The sequence below is a fragment of the Lissotriton helveticus genome, chromosome 2_1 (assembly GCF_964261635.1).
Source record: "Lissotriton helveticus chromosome 2_1, aLisHel1.1, whole genome shotgun sequence".
Classification (NCBI taxonomy): Eukaryota; Metazoa; Chordata; class Amphibia; order Caudata; family Salamandridae; genus Lissotriton; species Lissotriton helveticus.
The window spans coordinates 1,766,296,265-1,766,319,738 of record NC_136059.1 but is presented as its reverse complement, the minus strand read 5'-3'; the positions used below and the strand labels follow the sequence as shown (position 1 = coordinate 1,766,319,738).

Here is a 23,474-nt window from a genome sequence, read left to right as displayed (position 1 = left end):
AAAACCCAAACCTAAAATATTTTAAATAAAATTATATACTTACCAATACTTACGTTGTAATGGTATGCGTTGTAAAGGTACCTGCGTTGTAAATACCAGCGTTGTAATGGTATGCGTGGTAAAGGGTCCTGCGTTGTAAAAGTTGCGTGGTAAAGGTAGGTCGTGGTAAAAGTTGCGTGGTAAAGGTTGTATACCACATGTCCCAGGTTCTAGCACTACCTTTATGATACTCTTGATCTTCGAGTATTATTTGTTCCATTAAGCTGATCATTATGTCGCTATTTCTTTTAGACCTGCAAGATTGTACTTCAATTTTATCTCAGTGTTTTTAAGCACATGGTCCTTTCGTCTATCAAGGCAGCTCTGTAGCACTCGAGTAGGTATTTTCTCAGATATTGTGCTAACCCTCTGAGTAGAGCAAAACCAAAGGTGGTGATGGACGGAGCGTTGACAATACAAGCACTCACCCCCAGTCAACTGATCTGGGTTTAATCCATCACCGTTCTTTAGCCCACTCTGCCACCCCAGTTCAGACATGGCCATATGCAAATCAGTCTGACCCTGTGCCTCATGGGAACAGTCTAGCCCGAACTGCGAAGCAATGCCTTCCCTGGACCGGAAAGAAGCTTCCGAGGACCGGTTTCTGGCATTACAGCCGTCTTCAGGCCATGTCTGAACTGGGGGGGGCGGAGTGAGCTAAAGAACGGTGATGGATTAAACCCAGATCAGTTGACTGGGGGTGAGTGTTTGTATTGTCAATGCTCCGTCCATCACCACCTTTGGTTTTTCTTTGTTCGCCCTAAGTTGGCAGGGTATGCTCAGACGTGAGTCCCTTGCTCACTTTGCCACTGGAGTCAAGCAAGCCCGGCTGAAGACGGCTGTAATGCCAGAAACCGGTCCTGGGAAGCTTGATTCCGGTCCAGGGATGACATGGCTTGGCAGTTCGGGCTGGACTGTTCCCATGAGGCACAGGGTCAGACTGATTTGCATATGGCCATGTCTGAACTGGGGTGGCGGAGTGACCTAAAGAACGGTGATGAATGAAACCCAGATCAGTTGACTGGGGGTGAGTGTTTGTACTGTCCACGCTCCGTCCATCACCACCTTTGGTTTTCCTCTGAGTAGAGCCATGGCTTTAGACTATTTTCCTATTTTCACCAAAAATTCACATTTAAGTTATATGCCTGAGGTAAGGACATCTGTTGATTTCCTAAAACCTCGTCACATCCTGCTCACTCTATGTTAATGTAAAGTTTATGCTTTAATCATTGTAAATAAATCATAAATATCATCCATTTGGACACGAGCAGACCCAATATTGATTGAAGTGTTGTGGCTATATGTATATATAGTTCTTGAAAAGGACCGCTGTCTCTAATAACTTACTATTACCCTTGGTCCCTTTTGTCTATAAGGGTCCCCCTGTTCCTAGTTTATCAATTTACGGTGAAACACTGCATCGTTGTTTCATTTGCATCAGTGTGCCTGGCATGTGGAAATGAGACAACTATTGAAATGTGGATTGTGCAACCAATTCAAACACTCCAAAGCATCCTGGAAGGCATCACAAAATTCCACTACTGATAATGCTGCCACATAAGTGAATGTGGGTGTTGAAATAACTGACTAACATATCCACCACTAAAATTACTTTCATGTTTCACCATACTAATTCAACACTAATCTTCATGGGTTCCATAGTAGCATGCTTCTTGCGCTTCAAAACCCCATCAGGGGTAGCAAGCGCTATATAAATACAAACCCCTTTCCCTTCACTATCCCGCCACCTACCCTTCTCTACCCAAATAACTGAATAACATATCCACTACTCAAATCAATTCATATTTTACTATACTAATTTTCAACACTAATCCTTTATGGGTTCCGGAGTGGCGTGCTACTCGCCAGAAAAGCGCTTCAACATCCATCAGGGGTAACAAGTGCTATATGAATGCAAACCTTTCTTCCCCTTTTATCCCTCCGCTATCCTTCCCACTCCAAATAACTGACTAATATCCACCACTGAAATTACTTTCATATTTCACCATATTAATTCATAACTAATCCTTTATGGGCTTCCTGAATAGCGTGCTTCAACACCCCATCAGGGGTAACAAGCGCTATATAAATACAGACCATTTTTCCTCCTCTATCCTTCTGCTATCATTCCAAATAACTGACTAACCTATCCACCACTTAAAATGTACTTGCATGTTCATTATACTAATTCAACACCAATCCTCTATGGGTCCCAGAGTAGCATGCTACTCGCCGAAAAAGCGCTTCGACACATCGTCAGGGGTAGTAAGCACTACATAAATGCAATTACAATACAATACAATACCCTAACTGGTCAGCATCAAGTAATTAGCTCTAAGCAATTGTGCAGCCGTCCAGGTTGTCCACTAGAAGGAGCCATTTCTATTCAGAAGCTGTTGGACAGATCACCTGCAATTTAGAGAAGAAAGAGATGGCCATGGTAGTATAAGAGCTTGATCTCACTTCTGTCTGCTCACTAAAGGTTACCAATGTGATCGGTCAAGGAAAGGGCCCTTTATGCACTCTCTTGGTCCTGGATGTTTAGCAAGTGGAGATGAATTTGGGAAGGACAGGGCAAGGGCATATACTGCACACCAGTGGACAAATCCTAACAGATGTCCAAACATGAATTCAAACAGACAGAAAGAAAGAAAGTGTGCAGGCATGGTGTCAGAGATGGAGGAAGCAGCGAGTGCACTGTAGCTTGAGTACAGATGCAGCACAATTTATTTATTTATTTCGATTTATATAGCGCATTATCACCCCGGGGTCTCTAAGCGCAAAGCAATGATCAACCCTCAAGTCATTCATTAACTCACAGAAAACCCTCTCACAGAGGCAGAGCACCACATTTAAATTACCCAGGTGGGCCTGCCATGTAAATCCTTATTGGTATTATGTATTTTTATATTTGTCAGATTGCAGTTTTATAAAACAATCAATTAAGTAAAGTAATGCGTACACAATGTACACAATTACAACAGTCATATGAATGCAACTTTTTGATTAGAATTAAAGATTTTGAGAATGTAACAATAGCACACATCTAAAAAAAGGATTTGAGAAACTACACACACCATACCAGACGGAGATTAAATAGTGCATGTCCTAAAAACAGTGCACAAAATACAAAATAGACTACCAAAAGAAGAATGACATAAAATTGAAGATTCACATTGCACAGATTCATTTGTGCACTTGTACTGTTGGCATAAAGTCATTAATTTGCCAAGACCGATTAAGCACTCTCCCTGAAAGAAGCGCATATAAATGCAATTCCCGATCATATAAGCCCAGTATGTAGGGAAAAAGCCCACAATGACCAAGTCAGGGCACACATGGAGCTACAGAACACCCTGGGCAAATAGGCCAGGTCACATTGTTGGCTGAAACCATCAAACAGAAATCTTAATTGGAATTTAGACATGGTCAAAGTCAAATTTTGTTTCGCAAACAAATGAACTGACCATTACATGCCGATGCCTAAATATAAGGCCTGCAGTGCGTTCCAGTGACCACTGCCAGCCCTCGTTTGAGCCAAGCCTAACTGTGCTGCACTCCTACCCCAAGAGTAGGTACCAAACATCTAAAATCATAGAAAACAATTAAGGGTCTGGGGCAATATTGCTCATTCACTACATATGAATTGCTAATACTGTTTTTTCACCAACAAGGTATAACTATTGATTTTGCATTGAAACCATTAAAAAAGCATAAAGAGTCTGGGGTAATGAAGTTCTTCTCAGAACTGGTGTCCCTGTGACAAAGAGCAGGTGGCCTACCACTGTTTCTACCTTCCAGAATGTAGGTTGGGTGGGGATGTCAGGTAGGAAGACACAGAATTCCTACAGCCAACATTAAATAGCTCTTTTTAAGAACTTCTGGCACACAAACGTTCTTCCCATACTATTGTTCTGGTGGACCTGAAAAGTGTTCAGTCTCCTCTCACTTTTTACTGGTACACCAACATGTCTCTGAGAAATGATGTAGCCTAGTGCCTTTTCCAGTTGTATTTTTCCAGTTTTGTCTTGACCAGAAGGTTGGAGACCTGTGTAACATTTGCTTTTTGTTTTGAATTCTAATGAACCCATTGACATCAAAAATATCAAAGACTCTTCCAGTAACCCAGCTACCAGACCATGTGTTGTGAAACAATATAGTTGTTTCTCCAACTAATCTGGTTTTCAGTCAGGTTGAAACATTGGAACAGTCCTCGTTGCTTTGGTGGAAGGTATCAGGTAGAGTCCAGATTTGAATGATGCAGGTCACTTATAGTTCTAGACGTGTCGGTGGATTTTAACACCATCAATGATAACATTTTAGTCGGGGAATTAGAGCACACGTTCCTTAAAAAACAATATCTTAAAGGTGCCCTAAAAACACTCGTTTAGTTATATATGCTCGTGGGGTGTCCCAAAACTCTGCTCTATTGCTGCTCTTATTTAAAATCTGTCTCCGCCAATTGACAGACTTTATTAGATGATTAATATTTCATTTTTAATTATGCAGATGAGGCTTAAATTATTATTACGCTGAACCAGTCCTCTAACACTCACACATAAAATCTGCAAGCCTTGTCTTACTTTTCTAAGACTGGATGGACAAACCTTTTTTTAAACTGGACAGTCAATACAAAATAGAGTGTTTTCTTTTGCAGTTACTAACTTAGCCATGTAAAGAATGCTAGATTAAAGCCCTAGGACCTTTCTGGTAACCCGGCAGAGAAGTCAAAGGCTTTGGGCCAGATTTTGAGTTCGGTGGACAGGTTTCTCTTTCACAAACGTGACGGGTATCCCATCTGCTGTATTACAACTGCATTTATATCGAAAAGCACCTGTAATATGGTGCAACAGGTATCCATCATGTTTGTGAAGGAGTAACCCAATCATGTGATTCCCTGTAAGCAATCCATGTTCCTGCACTGATTAGGTAATCTCAGGTGCTGCTCTAACACTCAGCTGGGTCTCTCACTTTGAGCACTCATTTCCAATCTCAAAGGGCTATCTTGGCAACAAGAAAATGCTGCATTGTTCTAATTAACCATTGCACCTCTCAGACAGGACTAGGAACTTGCTTTCTGATGGCACTCTTTGCACCTAATGTGGATGACTTCATTTCTCATCTTGACACAGGGTTTAGATCTCCAAGCTTGGTGACTGAACTGTCTCTTTACAGCAACACGGGGTTTATTTTCAAAGAGTTCATACGACACTGCTCAACAAGTGAAGTTGCTGAACTGCATTGCATGGAGGGAAATGAGCAGAACTGCGCTGTATCTTCAAACAAATGGTGCAGTTCTGCTGTCTCCATGTGCTGGTGCACTCGTGGCTGCTTTGTGCTAACTTAGGCACCCATGAGCCGTAATGCATGGGTGTCTGTGTTAAGGTCAGTATAGTTTTTGTACAAGAAGAAATACCTTCCTGCACAAAATCTATCCTTTGAAGCTATTTCCTCTTTATATGTGTGCTGTGGAATACAAAGAGTAACTAATGAGGAGGAATAAATAAATATCTCTTTTTTACATGTTTTTTCAAACCCATGTGTACAAGTCTTGGTAAATATGGGTTTGCATCAAAATTCATGGGTGGATCCACGGAAACGTGCACCACCCTGGAACCCCTGCGCTGCGTGTTTTTTTTTTTTTTACAAAGTACCACAAATAACTATGTGTGTTTCTTTGTAAGTACCACAGAGGATTTTCCATCGGATCTGCGTAAATACCACAGAGGATTTTCATTTTGGTCTATGTCAAAAAAAAGAGACACAATCCTGATGCAAAATGTTTGAAAATCTGACTCCAAGGAATTGAAACTCTCTTCGTCTGGAGGACTAGCATGCCAAAAGCACAAACCCCTCTTCAATCAATCAATCAATCAATCAATCAATCAATCAATCAATCAATCAATCAATTCAAGACTTTATTTGGATGCAGTGCATCCTCCAGAAAAGCAACACTCAATGTAAACAAGACATAATAAAAAGAAGCAGTTCATAAAAATACAAGCCAACACCTCTTGTTTTAGTTTGTTATAAAATGCATCAATTTAAAAAAAGTGTTTTATTCTATCCTAAGTGGGTCATTAAATGAAACGCAGCATCCCTGTGAAAGGCATAATCTCTTGTGTTGATAATTTGATGCTCTCTCATACTCCTATATGAATAAATTATGAAATCAGAATTGTAGCACCAAGGTTTGAACCATGTGCTTTCAATGGCAGCATATAAAGAAAACCTTCTCACCACAGCTTCAGCTGCAATTTTAGCTGTAACATATAGGATGTTTTAGCAATCCATGTACTTTTTAAAGATATGCTTTTCCCAATTTATTCAGAGGATTTGCCTGAAGGCATCAGTGCATTTCACAATTAAATGACATGACTTGAGGGATCTGAAAACACACTTCTACATTCACGGGAAATGTAGCTTGCGAGTACAGGTAGAGGATGGTGATGCTGATCTTAATTTGTTCGGTTCAGCATGTATCCACAATGATTGTGGTAGGTCTGCAGAGATGGTTGGCTTCAGGAGGGGCGCGATGGTAACACATTTCATCCTTTCGGGCCATTAATGCTGGAGAAGATATCTGAATCATCTTTAAGTTGAAGTCGGAATGGGAGGTTTCGGTCAGAGCTCAGTTAGGAGATTAGAGGAGCTCGGGAGATGGATGCTTTGGGCACTCAAAAAAGGGTGGCAGTGTAGAAATGTAAAGATCCAGATTTGAGCATCATTCTACTATTTATGAATATTAAAGGGGGTTTAGAAAGTGGTTCTGACTATTAGTGTTAAAGCTGCACATTAGATCAGCGTGTATAAGGAGATAGACACAACTGCCGGGGATGACAGCTGCTTGGGAGGTTACCTTAGCTCTACCCCAGCAGCTGTGCCTCTGTTCACTTGTCATTTTAATTTCATAGAATGTAAGTTTTGTGCCTGGCAGGAAACTACTGAGAGTTTTGGAGTTGGATGTTGTGTATGTTTTTGCCAGTGGCAGATTGTAAGTCATTCTAGGGCATATGGCAATTAAATATGAATCTAAAACGACTGTATTAACAGCTAGCCAGGTAAAGCATAAAGAGTCAATTTTAGAGGCGACCGGAACACTGGGATTTAGACATGTTTGAAACTGACTGATCTGAGGGCACTTGAGTTGCTGTGTAGGTCATTTTTAGTTGTGGGGTTTGAAGCCCTACCAGTTGGCGACCCATCTCTGTTTAGGAGATTTGACCTGCATGTTGCCTGCTAGAGACGAAACACCGAATATGAGTTTCTGAATTTTGTTCAAGAGTTTGTTTTTAGAGCACATTTTATGCACCTTTGTTCAGTAAGAAAAAGTGAGTCGGAAATTGGTGGTTTGTCGCCCCTAAAGGGTTTCCTGATGTCAGTTTGATGCCTTGTAATTTGAACTTTGAGGTGAAATTAATTTTTCAACTAGATGTATTTTTTGTAGAATACTCCCCTAAGAGACTCCCTTGTTATTGTGTTCTTGAATTGAATTCAATGTTGTTGTCATAGGACACTTGGGTGGATGTTCTTACTAGAAAGAACTTTTTGAGAACCGTTACTCATTGAATTTTCCTGAAATAAAATCCCTTGTAAGGGGTATATTTACAAGCGCATTGCGTCACATGAACATCACTTTTATCAATGTTGTTGTGGCGGTATGCTCTGCACCATATTTACAAAGTGGCTTTAAGCCACTTTTTGTGGGTTAACACTTCTTTCTAAATATGCTACCCTTTCATGCAGCTACCTGCTTGAAAGGGGAGTGCAATGGGTGTTGCTGTGGGTGTTGCACCACAACAATCATTGCATTTTGATGCTGCCCCAGATTCACAAGGATGTGTAAATCTGTGGCAGCACCAAAAGCTAACGCCATGCCAGAGCAGGTGTCAGAATGGCGCACAAGGTGAATGCTTTTATTTCTCCTCGTTTTTGCTTTTTCTATGTGAGTTGCGTTCTGCATCACACATAGAACGAGCAAAAAGCCATTAATTATTGTTTATACCCAGGCAGATGGGCCTTCCTCCACATATAAACAATCATTGAATACTGCTGATTTACTACTTCTATGTGCTGTACAATGCAGCACACATAGAAGTAACAAATAGCCAATATGGATTGTTTATGAAGGAAGGTACACCTTCCTGCACACAATCAGTCATTCCCTGCAACGGAAGGGTGGAAGGGTGGCTGCATTGGCACTAGGCAGCTAAATGTTTGCGCCAACACTATGGAAAATGTAGGGGTGCACCCGATTGTAGTAAATATGATGTATCTCTGCGTTTTGAAAATGTTGGTGAGCAGCGTTGCCAAATTTGGTGCAGCTCCCTGCTGCAACATTTTCTAGTAAATATGCCCTGCAGTCTTTTGCAGCTCATTTTGTTCCGTAAAAATCCCCACAAATCCCTAATAAAAATGGGCTACAATATTTATCAAGTAAATATCACTAATGTGGCCTTAGTGCATTGTAGTAATTGCAGTTCACAATTTTACTTTTCATTTCTTTAATGCATTTTATAATTTGAAACGATTTGTGACTTTAGCAGAGCCTGTATCTATATTTCTCTCTAGTAGATTCATGCCATTATTTTTCATCATTAAAGGTGTCTTAATAAGTCTCTCAGCGCGAGGAGCTGTTCCACTGATGCTGGAGGCCAATTAAGCAGGTTGAGACGGCAGGGAAATGAAAATAAAATTGCGAAAACAATATTACTTCAAGTACCAGAATGCACTGGTGTCACATTAGTGACCAACATTAGAAAAATATTGGGTGGCTAACCCTCATGTAAGGGTGTTGGCACCCCACTGAATGATTATTGAAGAATGGGCTTCTGATTACAGCACACCTAACATTCAAGTACAATTTTAGTCTTGGCTTAAATGTTACGCCTTCCGGAATGAAAAAATCTAACAATCATAGATGACAAGATTAGGGATATGATCGCATATTATGGCATCAAATAGGATCCAAATGATTCAAGATGAATTCAAAGAAAGTCCTCTTCAGATTTCATCAATTTCCTTTATTGGTTTTCATATTTCATACAAAAAAGATTCTCCCAGCATGTACATCGCCAACACGTGTTTCGACTCACACAGAGACTTCATCAAGCCATAAATATGATAGATGAAATTGCTAGTCCGTCCAATCTTTAAGAGCGAATATGATATGTTGGAAACAGGGCACCTTAGCACGTGATATGAGGACTCATTAGAGTAAGAGTCATACATTTCAAGAGGGTCTGAGCTAGGCACACACTACCATCAAAAAATCGAAACCGTTCCGTGTTAGCAACCCTGATAAGTCGCTATGCGTAAAGTAACGGTCGTGCTTCGTAGATACTCAGACACCACAGCGCCAAAATCATCAAGTAAATATCACTAATGTGGCCTTAGTGCATTGTAGTAATTGCAGTTCACAATTTTACTTTTCATTTCTTTAATGCATTTTATATTTTGAAACGATTTGTGACTTTAGCAGAGCCTGTATCTATATTTCTCTCTAGTAGATTCATGCCATTATTTTTCATCATTAAAGGTGTCTTAATAAGTCTCTCAGCGCGAGGAGCTGTTCCACTGATGCTGGAGGCCAATTAAGCAGGTTGAGACTGCAGGGAAATGAAAATAAAATTGCGAAAACAATATAACTTCAAGTGCCAGAATGCACTGGTGTCACATTAGTGACCAACATTAGAAAAAAATTGGGTGGCTAACCCTCATGTAAGGGTGTTGCCACCCCACTGAATGATATAGAACTGCTTGTTTTAAAATATTTCGTCATATATAGGCTGTTCAGTGATTGACAGGAGTTTTGCTAATTCAAATGGATTATCGTGGTAAGCAAATACAGTCTATTTGGCTTTGCTGAACGTAAATCAGACGTATTAACTTACTTTCTTGTTTTCCCATTTGTTGAAATTCCTGTGCAAAATAAGTTATGGTTTCGGCCATTAAAAAACAGTGCATTAGCAACGGCAAAACATGAATTATTTGAGCTGAACTTACTTGTTCCATGCTAATCAAGCGTAATGTAAGTTAATTTAACCGGAGAAAAACAACAAAGAGATCCTTTAATTAGGCCTATTCTTCATGCTGAAAGAGTAATAGAAAAACAACCGAAATCAATGTTTTACCTGTAAATTGTTTTGTCCTGGATTGTCTACTGATCACTGAACTGCAGTAAAAATGCCTTGCTCTGCAAGGCACAGAGAGTGCACAACTTGCAAAACAACAGCTCTGATTGGCTAAATTTAGTATCAAGTTCTTGTTTTACTTTGTTACCACAATTATTTTAGTGGCTAAGAATTGATATGTTTTAAGTACAGTCAATAGCAATCCATGCTTTCTAGATTTGTGCATGTAACTGAAATATTTCTGGATGTAGAGGTTTCTGGGCAGTGTGATCTAACCTGCCTTCTCTTTGGTTCTATTTCAGGTAGTGACAGAGAGTGAGACTACACCGGTGGAGTCATGCTTCACACAGCCTTGTCATGCTGGCAGCCATGTCTGGGTTTGGCAGTGGTGCTGGTGTGCATGGCCTCAGCCCTGGGCTGCCCAGCCCGCTGTGAGTGCTCTGCCCAGAACAAGTCGGTCAGCTGCCACCGCAGGCGACTCTTCTCCATCCCCGAAGGCATCCCCATCGAGACCAGAATCCTGGACCTCAGCAAGAACCGTCTAAAAAGTGTGAACCCGGATGACTTCACTGCCTACCCGCAGCTGGAGGACATTGACCTAAGCGACAATATCATTGCCAATGTAGAGCCTGGGGCCTTTACCAGTCTTTTCAACCTGCGCTCCCTGCGGTTGAAAAAGAATCGCCTGAAGCTAGTGCCCCTTGGGGTGTTCACTGGTCTGTCAAACTTAACTAGACTTGATATCAGCGAAAATAAAATAGTGATTTTGCTGGACTTTATGTTTCAGGATCTGCACAATTTGAAGTCTCTTGAAGTTGGGGATAACGAACTTGTGTACATATCCCACAGGGCTTTTAGTGGGCTACTCAGCCTAGAACAGCTCACTTTGGAAAAGTGCAACCTCACAGCTGTACCGACAGATGCCCTCTCACACCTTCACAACCTCATCAGCTTGCAGCTCAAATATCTCAACATCAATTCTTTACCTACAATTGCCTTCAAGAGATTGTTCCGTCTGAAGAATCTAGAAATTGATTACTGGCCATTGCTGGATATGATGCCTGCTAACAGCCTCTATGGGCTCAACCTCACATCTCTCTCAATTACCAATACCAACTTGTCTGCCATACCGTATCTTGCGATGAAAAACCTGGCCTATCTTACCCATCTCAACCTCTCCTACAATCCCATCAGCACTATTGAGTCAGGCATGTTGGCGGATTTGGTGCGTCTTCAGGAGCTGCATATTGTGGGTGCCCAGCTGCATACCATTGAGCCACATGCCTTCCAAGGACTCAGATTCTTGCGAGTCCTTAATGTGTCCCAAAACAAGCTGGAGACATTAGAAGAAATTGTGTTCTATGCTCCCAAAGCTTTGGAAACTCTCTGCATAGATGACAACCCACTGGCCTGCGACTGTCGCCTTCTTTGGATGTTTAAAAGGCATCCCCAGTTGTATTTTGGAGGTCAGCAACCAATGTGTGCCGGACCAGACAACGTCAAGGAACGCTCTTTTAAAGAGTTCCATACCACAGTCCTCTCCTTTTACTTTACCTGCAAAAAGCCCAAGATTCGCGAGCGGGAGACGCAGCAGCTTCAAGTGGATGAAGGTCAACCTGTTAAACTGGTCTGTAATGCGGATGGAGACCCACCACCAGTCATCTCTTGGTTGACCCCTGGAAGACGAATGGTTTCTGCCAAGTCAAATGGAAGGGCCACTGTCTCTTCAGATGGCTCGCTGGAAATAGGATCTGCCCAAGTTCAAGATAGTGGAACCTATGTTTGCATCGCCAGCAATGCCGCTGGCAATGACAGCTTCACAGCCTCCCTCAGTGTGAAAGGATCTCCTTCAGATGGGTATATGTATGATAACAGAACCCCAATGTCTATGACAGAGGCCAATGAGACCAATTCCAATGGAACCAATACAAACATGACATTCTCCCTGGACCTTAAGACCATATTGGTGTCTACGGCAATGGGTTGTTTCACGTTCCTAGGTGTGGTCTTATTCTGTTTCCTCCTCCTTTTTGTATGGAGCAGAGGGAAAGGCAAACATAAAAACAACATTGACCTAGAGTATGTACCCCGCAAAAACAATGGTGCTGTAGTGGAAGCAGACGTGGTCTCTAGCGCCCCTCGGAGGTTCAATATGAAAATGATTTAGCAGGCAGCCACAAACAATGCTTAGTCCTACGGCATTGTGTCGGAGTGGTGAACCAACTTTGGCACTCTAAAGCGCCACAGTGGAGGCAGCTGTCATTGTGTCAAATGAAGCTTTTGACACAAAAGACTATCTTGGTTGTACAGTGGAGCCCTCACAACTCAGGGCTGGTATGCTGCTGAGGCCTTTCGCAGAGTTGGTTTCCTAATTGTTTGCATTGCAAATATTGGCATTCTGGGGATCTCAGTAAGACTCTTGGCTCAAGTTCATGGACAATTGTGCACCATTTTCTACCACAACTTAAGGAGGGAAAACCTACAGTGTAGGATTTACTATAAAAAAGAAACGTTTGTCTAAAACATATTCAAAAGTGAAATTTGTATCTATAGAAGTCATTTCTTTAGGCCACACATCATAAGCTTCTTGTTGGCTCCAGACTCAGAAAAATTGGTATAACTTTTCTTTTTGTTAACATACACAGTGAACATTTAAAGCAATACGGATGAGAAGTTGTGCTTTAGTGATCCACTGATTCTAACCCCGGTGTGATGTCAATCACCACTCAAAAACACAAACGACTGAAAACGAGAACATCCCCCACTATCCGTATGGCTGAAATAGGATACCCAAAAACTAACGTTTAAGGCAAAGATGCTTTGACTCTATTAACTACTGTTAATGTTAATAAAGGCATATGCCTAGTTTTGATACAGAACGGAATTATTTTTTTATATGTGATATCACCCTGGACCAGTTTACTGTAATAAACTCCTTGGTTTCATCCGTCAGATTCCAATCTAATAGACCTTGGCCGACATTAGCAATCTATGGATACTCTTATGAAATTGAAATGTGTATGTCATAACTGGGTTTCACTTTACATCATCCACTCAGCAATGTTAATGTAAAATGTAGATTGAAGAGAATGATAATTTGATGACGACCTTGTATTCTCAGCAGAGAACATGACACCCTATCATTTAAGGATCATTTAAGGATGCGCATTTTAGAATGTAAATCTACTCTTACTTTTGATGAGAATTGGATACCTCTCTGATGCCAGCTTCCTGAGTTAACCATGCATATTAGGTGAACGCTGCAATTAATGTAAAAATTCCAAACACAGCGGATGCCAGTCGGCCTTTAAACTGCCAATTCCAGTGAACTTTTAGCCGCTGTTAAATTTCCATGTTTCATAGTTCTAAATGATGTGCAGACCAAAAAACAAACAAATCGCATCACATGCTTGTCCCCTTATCTCGGTCCATTTGTTCTTTGTTTTTTTTTCTTCCACGGCTGGAGGGGGTGGGAAAAAAAGTTTTTTTGCTATATCCTTTTTGTGTATGTGTTTGTTGATTATTTAGTCTGCTCCTGTTTATGTTTTTAAAGGGTTTCATCAAAGGGCTCAGAGTAACGATCATGCTGTTGACCCATGGTTGCGTGCAGACCCGCATATCTGTCCAGCTTTATCGAGTGTTCCATTGATGCATCTTGTAGGGTCCACAAATCAACGACCTCCATGCTCCAACCAGAACTGAAGCCCCAAGTCCTTCTCATACAATGTTCTGTTTTAAGTTGATGGTGACAAGGAGTTCATGAGATTCTGGGAAAACTCATGGGATGTGGACCATTTTTTCAAACGTGGCATTTGTTCAACTAACAAGGAATAAATACGAGGGTTCTACAATGAGTTGTGCTTTGTGGTCTTCCTACACCTAACCCAATTTTTCCTCCCAAATCTTGCAACAATTTTGAATGGCAGAAATAAAGCAAGATGTAGTTTTGTGATTTTGATTGGTTAAATGTGTATTAAAAAGAGCTGATGCTCAGGCTTCACAAGATGGCAGTAGTTACAATGTTACATGTAAAGATGTCCAAGCAAACAGTCAAGGACATTTCGGTGTGGTTGCCGCAGCAACTCATCATGAAGGATTGATTAGTCAAGTGATGAAGGGTATATCGGATAAAGTACCATTACAATGATATTGCAAGTCACAGAGGAGTCCCCTGACCATGTAGCAGAACAAGGCAAGGACCTAGTTCCTTTATGAGATCACAGAAATCAAATTTGAATTGCAATAGCCTTATAATTAGGGCTCACGGTTTTATGGTATATATATATTTTTTACTTTCCATCTGTATTTGTCCATATTTATTTTTTTGTCAACCTTATCTGTATTTATCCATATTTATTATGTCTTTTTTTTGGGGGGAAAATAAAGCTAAAACTGGTATATCTCCACATTTATTTAACCATTAAATATGCAGTCATGCTTGAATGCCTGCCAGGTTTCAGTGATATGAACACCCCCAGAAGATAAGTCAATGAAAATATGTGCATTTCGGTATCAGCTTTCTGCTGCTGTTTAAGACTCTTTACTAAAAGTACTTTCTTTTTTAACCCCCTTCCTTATCAATCCACACAGTTATTAGCCTGGCAGTCATGGCAAAGTATTTTTAGAATCACTCACAAAGCACCCAATTTCAATTTTTATCCACATTTAAAAATAAATACAGACAAGAAGATAAATGTTTTTCTGTCTATATTTATCTGTAAAAATCAGTAAAAACGGAAAACAGGGAGCCTTACTTATAATGTACCACAGGGGGCACTTTATTACTTATACCACACAGTCACATCATCACCCTTCCCACACATTGCATACATCCTTGCTGTTTTGGTCTTTTATAAGAAGAGAAAGGATGTTTGCAAACTTGATCAGTGAATGTAGAATCTGTTGCATGAAATTAAGCGTACCAAAAAGCAGTTAGATGTTTGTTGCAAAAGATATTAAAATCTTTTTAAATCAAGTCAGATTTTTAAAAAAACACTGCGGAGCTACGTACATAGAGATCATCTCTTTCCTATAATTAAATTACTTGAAGCGTGCTAAAAATAAATATGTTGCAATACATATGTCCATTCTACTGATCAAAGTCCATCTAGAAAAACAGAGCAGAAAAAGGAAGAGCCAGGTTTTGTTTTTCACAGTTTAACTGCTGTTAGAAATGTGTATTCTCGTTGGCTACGGTTTGCAACCAATCCAGACAGAACCCACCACTCTAGTCAGGGTGAGGGAGTTACACACCAAAGAAAACCCCGGCTTAACCCCTGGTAGCTTAGCAGAGCAGACAGGCTTATCCCAGAGGCAATGTGTACAGCATTTACACAACACACACACTCACCAGTGACACAATAAATATATCACAAAAGAGACACCACACAATATTATATAAAAATATCTCGTAGATTGTATATAACACATGGGCCAGACCACATAAATCACTCTGCCAACTAGGCAATTGTCATCCCATCACTGTTAGTGCAATAAAGTAAAAACTTATATGTTGCATACATCATAAAAACACCATCCCTGGTGGATCCTCAAATAATGCTCACTATCCTGACAATGTGAGGCAAAAACGACATACATTAGAACACATTAGGGCAGGAAATGCAGGTTATATCGTACATAAATCATGGCCGCTGAGCATACAATGCAAGTCCTGACGATGTGAGGAAACACAACCTACATTACAATATCAGAGTCATAAATATGAAGCAGTTAGGTTAGAGGTAAACACATGAATCATAATAAGATCACCATAATACCAGAAACAGGGTGCAGCTCTCTTGCACTCCTATTAATCACTTTATGGTCATTTCCTTACAAGGCGTAAAACCCAGAAGCCTCTGTGTACTTACTGCAAGGGATATGGTAATTCCAGTTTCCCTAACTGAAACAGGGGCTCCGTCGAGGTTCTGCCGTGTACTGATGAATCAAGGGACAGATGTCCCCCCAGGTAAAACTGACCATGAACCCACACACTGCAAATAGCAGCTGGGAGACCTCACTGGGTCCCCGCGTTAAAAACAATCTCTTGCAACAGCACATGAACATGCGGTGTAGCTGCTGTCACTGGGCGCTTCGACCGCAAAAAGGTCCTCCAAGAAAATGCCCCCAACATTCCAAACCCAGAGCCCATTGTGGCTACCGGGTCGAATCCTTTTTGTCAGAAACGGGAGCGCTGCCCGCTTCGCCAGGGCCTGACTCACCTTATGTCCTACCGAAAGGTGGGCAGTCTCCACATCCCTGGGGATCTGCTCTCCCTCCAGACCTGAGGTGGCAGCAACTTCTCTCCTGGGAGCTATTGTTGCTGGCAGTGAAAGGCGGGCACGGCCTCCATCGCAAGGCCCCGTCCACAGCAAGATGACAGCGGAGCTCCTCTGTTTTCTTCTCAGGGAACTCCCTTCGCCGCATCCCTCTCTCCTGCTGGGGATGTGGCGCGACGGAGCAATGAATGCAGGGGAAACCACTTGAAGCTGGAGTGGAATCCTCAGGCCCCAGATCCACTCTATCACACCGCTTCTGCAAGAAGGCCAAATAAAACGCTCAGCACGCGCTTCTCTGACAGCCAAATAAAATCACTCATTGCATGCTTCTCCAAGAACCAGGACTAAGAGTGCTCACCAGGCTCTAAGATTTCAAAAACACAGGGCAGTCCACCAAGCCCTGGGAGATCACTGAGGGCACCAAGGCAGGGGTGTGGGCAGTAGCCCAGCACACAGAGTCCTTCTTAGAAGGCCAGCACAGCAAAGCAAAGTCCCATGACAGTTCCTCCTCATGAAAACAAGACCACTGGGTATGGGCTCCCACCGGCATAGCTTGCCACAAGCATGTAATGAACGGAAAAGGTGCAAATGCCGCTAATTTGAAACTCAAACTTTTGTTGCTTGAAAACACACGATTGGGTCAATGTGTTTGTTGAATTTAATTCTGCTTATTTATTTGTTTTATATTTTCTTTTAAACACTTCTATTTCAATCACAATTTTTTACATGTATAATACAAATATAAAAACCTGGTGTACATGACAATTATAATACATTTCTCACAAAACCTCACTTATTTACAAACTAGTATTTTCTGTTCAACATTCAATCTTCATTCATACATCAATCAACCCAATACAAACAACAAAAACAAAAACCATAAATGATTCGATCAATGCTGGAATAATTATATTCTCAACAAAAAGCCAATGTTAATTTCACAACAAAATGAATATGTGCAATTTTATCTGCATCAATCATTAATTTCTTGATTTTTAGGCTTCTAAGGAGTCTACGCGTTTCGAACTACCGTTATTTCGTAGTTCTCGTCAGGACCATATCTGTAATGGAAAAACAGAAAAGCCACAATCAGAAATCTCATGAGCACATAATCCAACATTCAAACCCATACAGAACTCGTCCTCACTTACTTGGAGGTATTCGTTTGCCCGTTGGAGTTGCCCAGATTTATGATTGTGGCTTTTTGACATATTCTTCTAGATTGAGATTACAACAACTCCAGCTTGCTCTGACGAGCACAAGGTATGTGAGGAAACTTGAGTATTGGGGACAGGCAGCGTAGAAAAGGGACACCCCCCTCCCTAAAACAATGTCTGTTTTTCCATTACAGATATGGTCCTGACGAGAACTACGAAATAACGGTAGTTCAAAACGCATAGACTCCGTAGAAGCCTAAAAATCAAGAAATTAATAATTGATGCAGATAAAATTGCACATATTCATTTTGTTGTGAAATTAACATTGGCTTTTTGTTGAGAATATCATTATTCCAGCATTGATCGAATCATTTATGGTTTTTGTTTTTGTTGTTTGTATTGGGTTGATTGATGTATGAATGAAGATTGAATGTTGAACAGAAAATACTAGTTTGTAAATAAGTGAGGTTTTGTGAGAAATGTATTATAATTGTCATGTACACCAGGTTTTTATATTTGTATTATACATGTAAAAAATTGTGATTGAAATAGAAGTGTTTGAAAGAAAATATAAAACAAATAAATAAGCAGAATTAAATTCAACAAACACATTGACCCAATCGTGTGTTTTCAAGCAACAAAAGTTTGAGTTTCAAATTAGCGGCATTTGCACCTTTTCCGTTCATTACATAGTTCCTCCTCATAGCATAACAGTTCGTCCTGTCAATGTGCAGTCTGTAGAGCCAGCAGTGTTTGGTTACAAGTCCATGCAGTGTCTAAAATCATGGGGTCAGAGCCCCCGTACTTTTTACTCGCAATGGTTTTGATGTGATGGTAACTTAAATGCGAACTTTAGAAGTGCACACTTCCCCCATTCAATCCCCATCCCTGGCTTCAGACACACTACAAGGGGCCTGAGACAGCATTGTGAGAGGACAGGCACATCCCTATTCAGGTATAGGTGACAACGCCTCGTACCACCCAAGCTCAGGAAGACCCATAAGGACATGTGGGGCACACCTCAGCTCCATTTGTGACTGTCTAGAGTAAGTGCACAAACCAGGCACCTGTCAGTCTAAACCAGATGTTGATTAGAGTCATGTTGCAAAGCACAAAGCGTCATAAGCGCACAGAAATGTGGCATTTCTAAAATAGTAATGAACAATCCACTTTCACTGATAAGCAGGATATATCACCACTATTCCAAATATGGCAATGCGCCTTCATCCAGATTAGAAATTACCACAGAAACACATTTTAGGTAATTCACAATGCAAACCTATAAGAGGAGCAGCCTCACAGCAGTGAGAAACCATATAGGCAGTTTGTCACTACCAAGACATGCCACACAACAAAGGCACATGTCCTACCTTTTACCTACACAGCACCCTGCTCATGGGGCTAACTAGGGCATATCTTAGGCATGACCTATATGTAGTAAAAGAGGAGTTCCAGAATTGAACGCAGGACCTGCAGTGGGAGAGGACTGAGACAGGTATGAAAGGCTACTTCTGTGGGCAGCACAAGCAGTGCTGCAGGCCTACTAGTAGCATTTAATTTACAGGCACTTGGTATGTAGGATACCACTGTACAAGCGGCTTACAGGTAAATTAAATATGTCAAATAAGTGTAGATCAATTTTACCAAGTTTACTGGAGAGAGCACATGCACTTTAGCACTGATTGGCAGTGGTAAAGTGCCCAGAGTCCTAATGGCAACAAAAACTGGTCCGAAAAAATACAGGAGGAAGGAAATAGTTTGGGAACAACCCTGCACAAAGGACCAGGTCGAACAACTGCACTTTTAATTATGCTACTTGTCCTGCCTTTCACACTAGCTGCTGGATCTTGCAGCAGGCATTGTGACGGCAGAGTGTAATGAGTCATTACAGTTGAGCATCTATGTAATTTCTTTATTACAGGCAATTAAGTTGTCTACAATAGGGACATTTTAGGTTTTTATACAGGGATTGCATGATCCCATGTATTATAACTCTATTTTGAGTTCCATCTAGGGATAAGGGGATAAGAGGGTCAGTTTCAGTTACTTGATTATGTCTCATAAAGCCCTCGCTACACCATTGAAACAGGGTAGCGCTGATGGAAATGGGCTGCGATTGGGCAAACTGATCAGGGATATTGTTGTTGTGGCATAGAAACTGTTCACCACTAGAGAAAAAAGTAAAAGTTACAAATACCAAACGTTGTCTCACTGTTCAAGCTTTATTTTCCTTTTTCTCAAATTTAGCAGATTGTTGGGGACCTCCGCCCCATGTGTGTGAAAATGAGGTCAAAGGAACTGAAAAGAAGCTGGCCTGTGCTTCCCTGTAACTGCAGAAGCTTTGGGAAATAGCCAAAACAAAGCACTCTTAAGAGGAAAGATTAATGGTACCATTAGTAGAACGCATTGCAAATTATTTAACAATACTATCAGGAGTATATCCTAAAGGAGAAATAAATTAGTTACTTACAAGACCATTTATGTGTTCAAAAATATATATTTTTAAAAGTAATCACTAATATTGATATTTTATTTTATTTATATTGAAACAAAACAAGCAAAAATAAAGAACACCTTTTTTTTATAAAAGAGATCTATAGGTCAAAAATATTATGGGGCAGATTTACAAGCCCCTTGCGCAACTTTTGTGTCACTTTTAACATGGGAAAAGTGATGCAAAAGTGGCGCAAGAGGCTTGTAAATCTGCCCCTATGTATGCAAATTCTTAAGTCCTTGTACCATATTAACATGTCCGTGCTCTCAGTTAGAGCTGATTTGAATGGAGAAGGTACATTTCATCATAAAGATCGGTGGGCAAGGGAACTCGTAAATTCTTACACTCTTTAAATAATCCTCAACCATACACTCACTGGTGAATGAGTCGGAAACAGTGGCAAGCTTCAATTTCATGAGGCAATGTGTCCCTGAGATAAGGCACCCCACAGCATATCAAAATATGAAAATTAAGACGTCGATTACGATGGCGGACGGTAAAAGGCAATTTCCGCATACTCCAGGCCGGCGGTTGTCCTTCCGTCTGCCATCATAATTGACCCCAATGTAAGGACAGACTCAATAAATGAGTTATAGGGTTAAATAATAACATTTAGAAAAATGTATTTCAAAAATTCATAAAGTACAATACAGAAATTGTGAGATGCACTAAGTTGGTGCAATGAAGGCTCTTAGCAATAGGGCAATACAGAGATCTTAAAGAATAAGAAATTATTCTAAGTGATAATAAGCAGCAAAAATCTTAAGAACTCAGACAGCATCACTAGTAGTATTGGAATGGTACTCACTCCCAAATTTAAGGGTTTATTTAGAAAATCTTTTCATAAGACAAAGAGAAAACTGCACATTCAGCATGATGTCTGCAAAATAACCACCTTGCCATTAAAGCACTATCCCACTACATGAATATTGGTTTAGCCCAATCAATTCAAATGTCATCCTGAAATGGTAGAAAAAAGCTATTTACAAAACAAAAGAGAAGTATCGTGAATGCATGCAGTATAGTGAGCAGATGGAAAAACATTGAGTGGTTGCAACATTACTGAGCCAATGTTGGAAAGTTTTCTTTGAGAACAATGAAAACAACAGCAATGAAAATAAACAAACATGACTTCAGTTAGTTGTGTGCAGCTGAAATAATAAACAGTGCATGTGCAGGTTGAGATATCTATTTTAAACAAGATGGCATTGAGGCCTAGCTAAGACCTAGTTAGCAGTAGCCAGGAAATGGCACTTTAGTAAGTTACAGCAAAATCACTTCAAAGGCAATAGCCTCGGACAAATGTACACATGAAAATTCGAGTGTAGACTCATATTCTTCTTGTTTGTAAGAATGCACAATTACGCGAATGCACAAAAACGCCCACAAACTCCCACCTCTGATTATTCTATAATCACTAAAACCCACAATTAGCTATTGTATACTACCTGCAAATCTTTCTGCTTCTCGCAATTCAATTCCTCCAACAGCTTCAGTTGATTATACACTTGATCTCTGCCATCTTCCAGGTCTGTATCACCCCACTTCCCTTAAATTACCTCTTTTTCTCTTTATACTACAATTTAGAAATAATAATTCAGATAGAAGAGAAACAGAACAGTTGCACATATCAACATGACAATAACAGAGGTTAGTATAGTGCTAAATAAACCCTTTTTCCAAACTATCAGCCTATTCACTAACCCTATTAAAACCCATTCCTATCTCACTGAACCAGGAACCTACTATTTCCCACATGCTATACTCGTCTAAAGCTTAGACTTTACGAGAAATATTAGTAATATTTAAGACATAGGCTTTAATACCTCTACTATTATCTGGGATGAAGGTATACCACTCTTTCACCTTCAAAACCCTGCAAACATCACCTTCATTTTCACAAAGGATATCAAGCGCTAGGTGGTTTTGCATAACAATCATACTTATAGCAATTAACTTTGCACTTATTTGTGTTAGCACTCTAGCTGTATCAATAGTGAGCCAATCCACTAGCGTAGATAATCTAATTTTCACATCATTCAGAGGCACACAAGTAAACAGAATTCTGGCTCCTAATATGTCGATTACTAACTGCTCAAAACCACATTTTACTCTCTTCAAACCAACAGCATCATCCATCACATTCACATGGTAGACTCTAGGACATACTAAAGCCAAATAGCAGGAACCCACCCAATTATGAAGGAGGTTGCAATGAGCAGTCTTACCACAGACATAATAAATTCACCTATCAGAAAATCATGACTAGTAACATAACTCCTTTCTCACTCACTCTTTTGCACAAACTCTATTGATCTAACTCCTGTAGGTTGATTTCACACCATATACAATTAACCCTTTCTATCATGCTCCATTCTAAACCTTCATGCAAATTTGAAAGTCTAAAAACCTCTTCAGCCTTAATCTGTTCTCTAATTTTCTTCCCCTCGCCCCAGTCACTAGAAAAGTTTTATTCTCCTCTCAATAGATTTTGTTAAAAAAAAATCATTTTTCTTTACTCAAACTACACACATATTCCCTTTTACTTTGTTTAGTGTTAGGGTTAGCTTGCACAACTGCATTCAAATATTTACTATAGGTTACCCTCTATACACCATTTTTGGAAACAGGAGGTTCCTCCAGTGAAGAGTAGAAACACAATGTATGGTGACAAAAACTCTTGCTTATTAAATATACTAACAAAAACATTACAGGACAAGTTATATGAAATAGGTACCTATAGGTATGTAGCCCCTTCACCTGCAGAAGGCAGAAAAGTACACACCATAGAGTTCTTGATTGGGATAATATTGACATATTCATCCAACACAGTTGCATAGATATTTTGCATGAAATCACTAACTAAATGTTCCCTATGTGTCAGTGCATGTTAAAATTCATTATGTACTGTAGTCAATTCAGCTTGTGTAGAAACATATCCAACGGGAGAAGTTAGATATAACAAAAGGCCAAATAAACTATTAGTTTCACCATTAGTGAAAACATACTAACAATTTTACAGCATTGGCTAGATGCCATTTCCATTGAGATCAAAAACAAAAAAAGAATTCTTCTGAACTCAAAATCAGTCTTCAATTTCTTTTCAAACCAATAATAAGTGTTCTCCTTTTCTTCTTTTCTTTTCTTTTCTTTCTTTTTTGAACAATAATCAAAAACAAAATCAAACCTCTGAATCACTGTTTAGACAGTTTACTCAAAACATTTATTTTTTCATCTGGTTTATTTTTTGAAATGTTCAAATCTTTTCTGATTCAAAATTACATCATGATTTGCAAAATTCCATGATGGAACATTTTTAAAGAGGAACAGGCATCAGTTTATTAAGTTATAATCTGTCTCATCTGGCTCTTCT

At 40.1% G+C, this 23,474-nt stretch overlaps 1 protein-coding gene across 1 annotated transcript in view; it reads left to right on the top strand.

The window, feature by feature from the left end:
* The window catches only part of LINGO2 (leucine rich repeat and Ig domain containing 2), a 354,274-nt gene extending 339,770 nt beyond the window's left edge, over positions 1–14,504 (top strand). Inside the window, exon 2 of the mRNA XM_078676721.1 lies at positions 10,475–14,504. Within this exon, the coding sequence (XP_078532847.1) occupies positions 10,510–12,339 (1,830 nt within the window). The 5' untranslated portion in view covers positions 10,475–10,509 and the 3' untranslated portion in view covers positions 12,340–14,504. The remainder of the gene's footprint in view (positions 1–10,474) is intronic.
* The last annotated feature ends 8,970 nt before the right edge of the window (positions 14,505–23,474 follow it).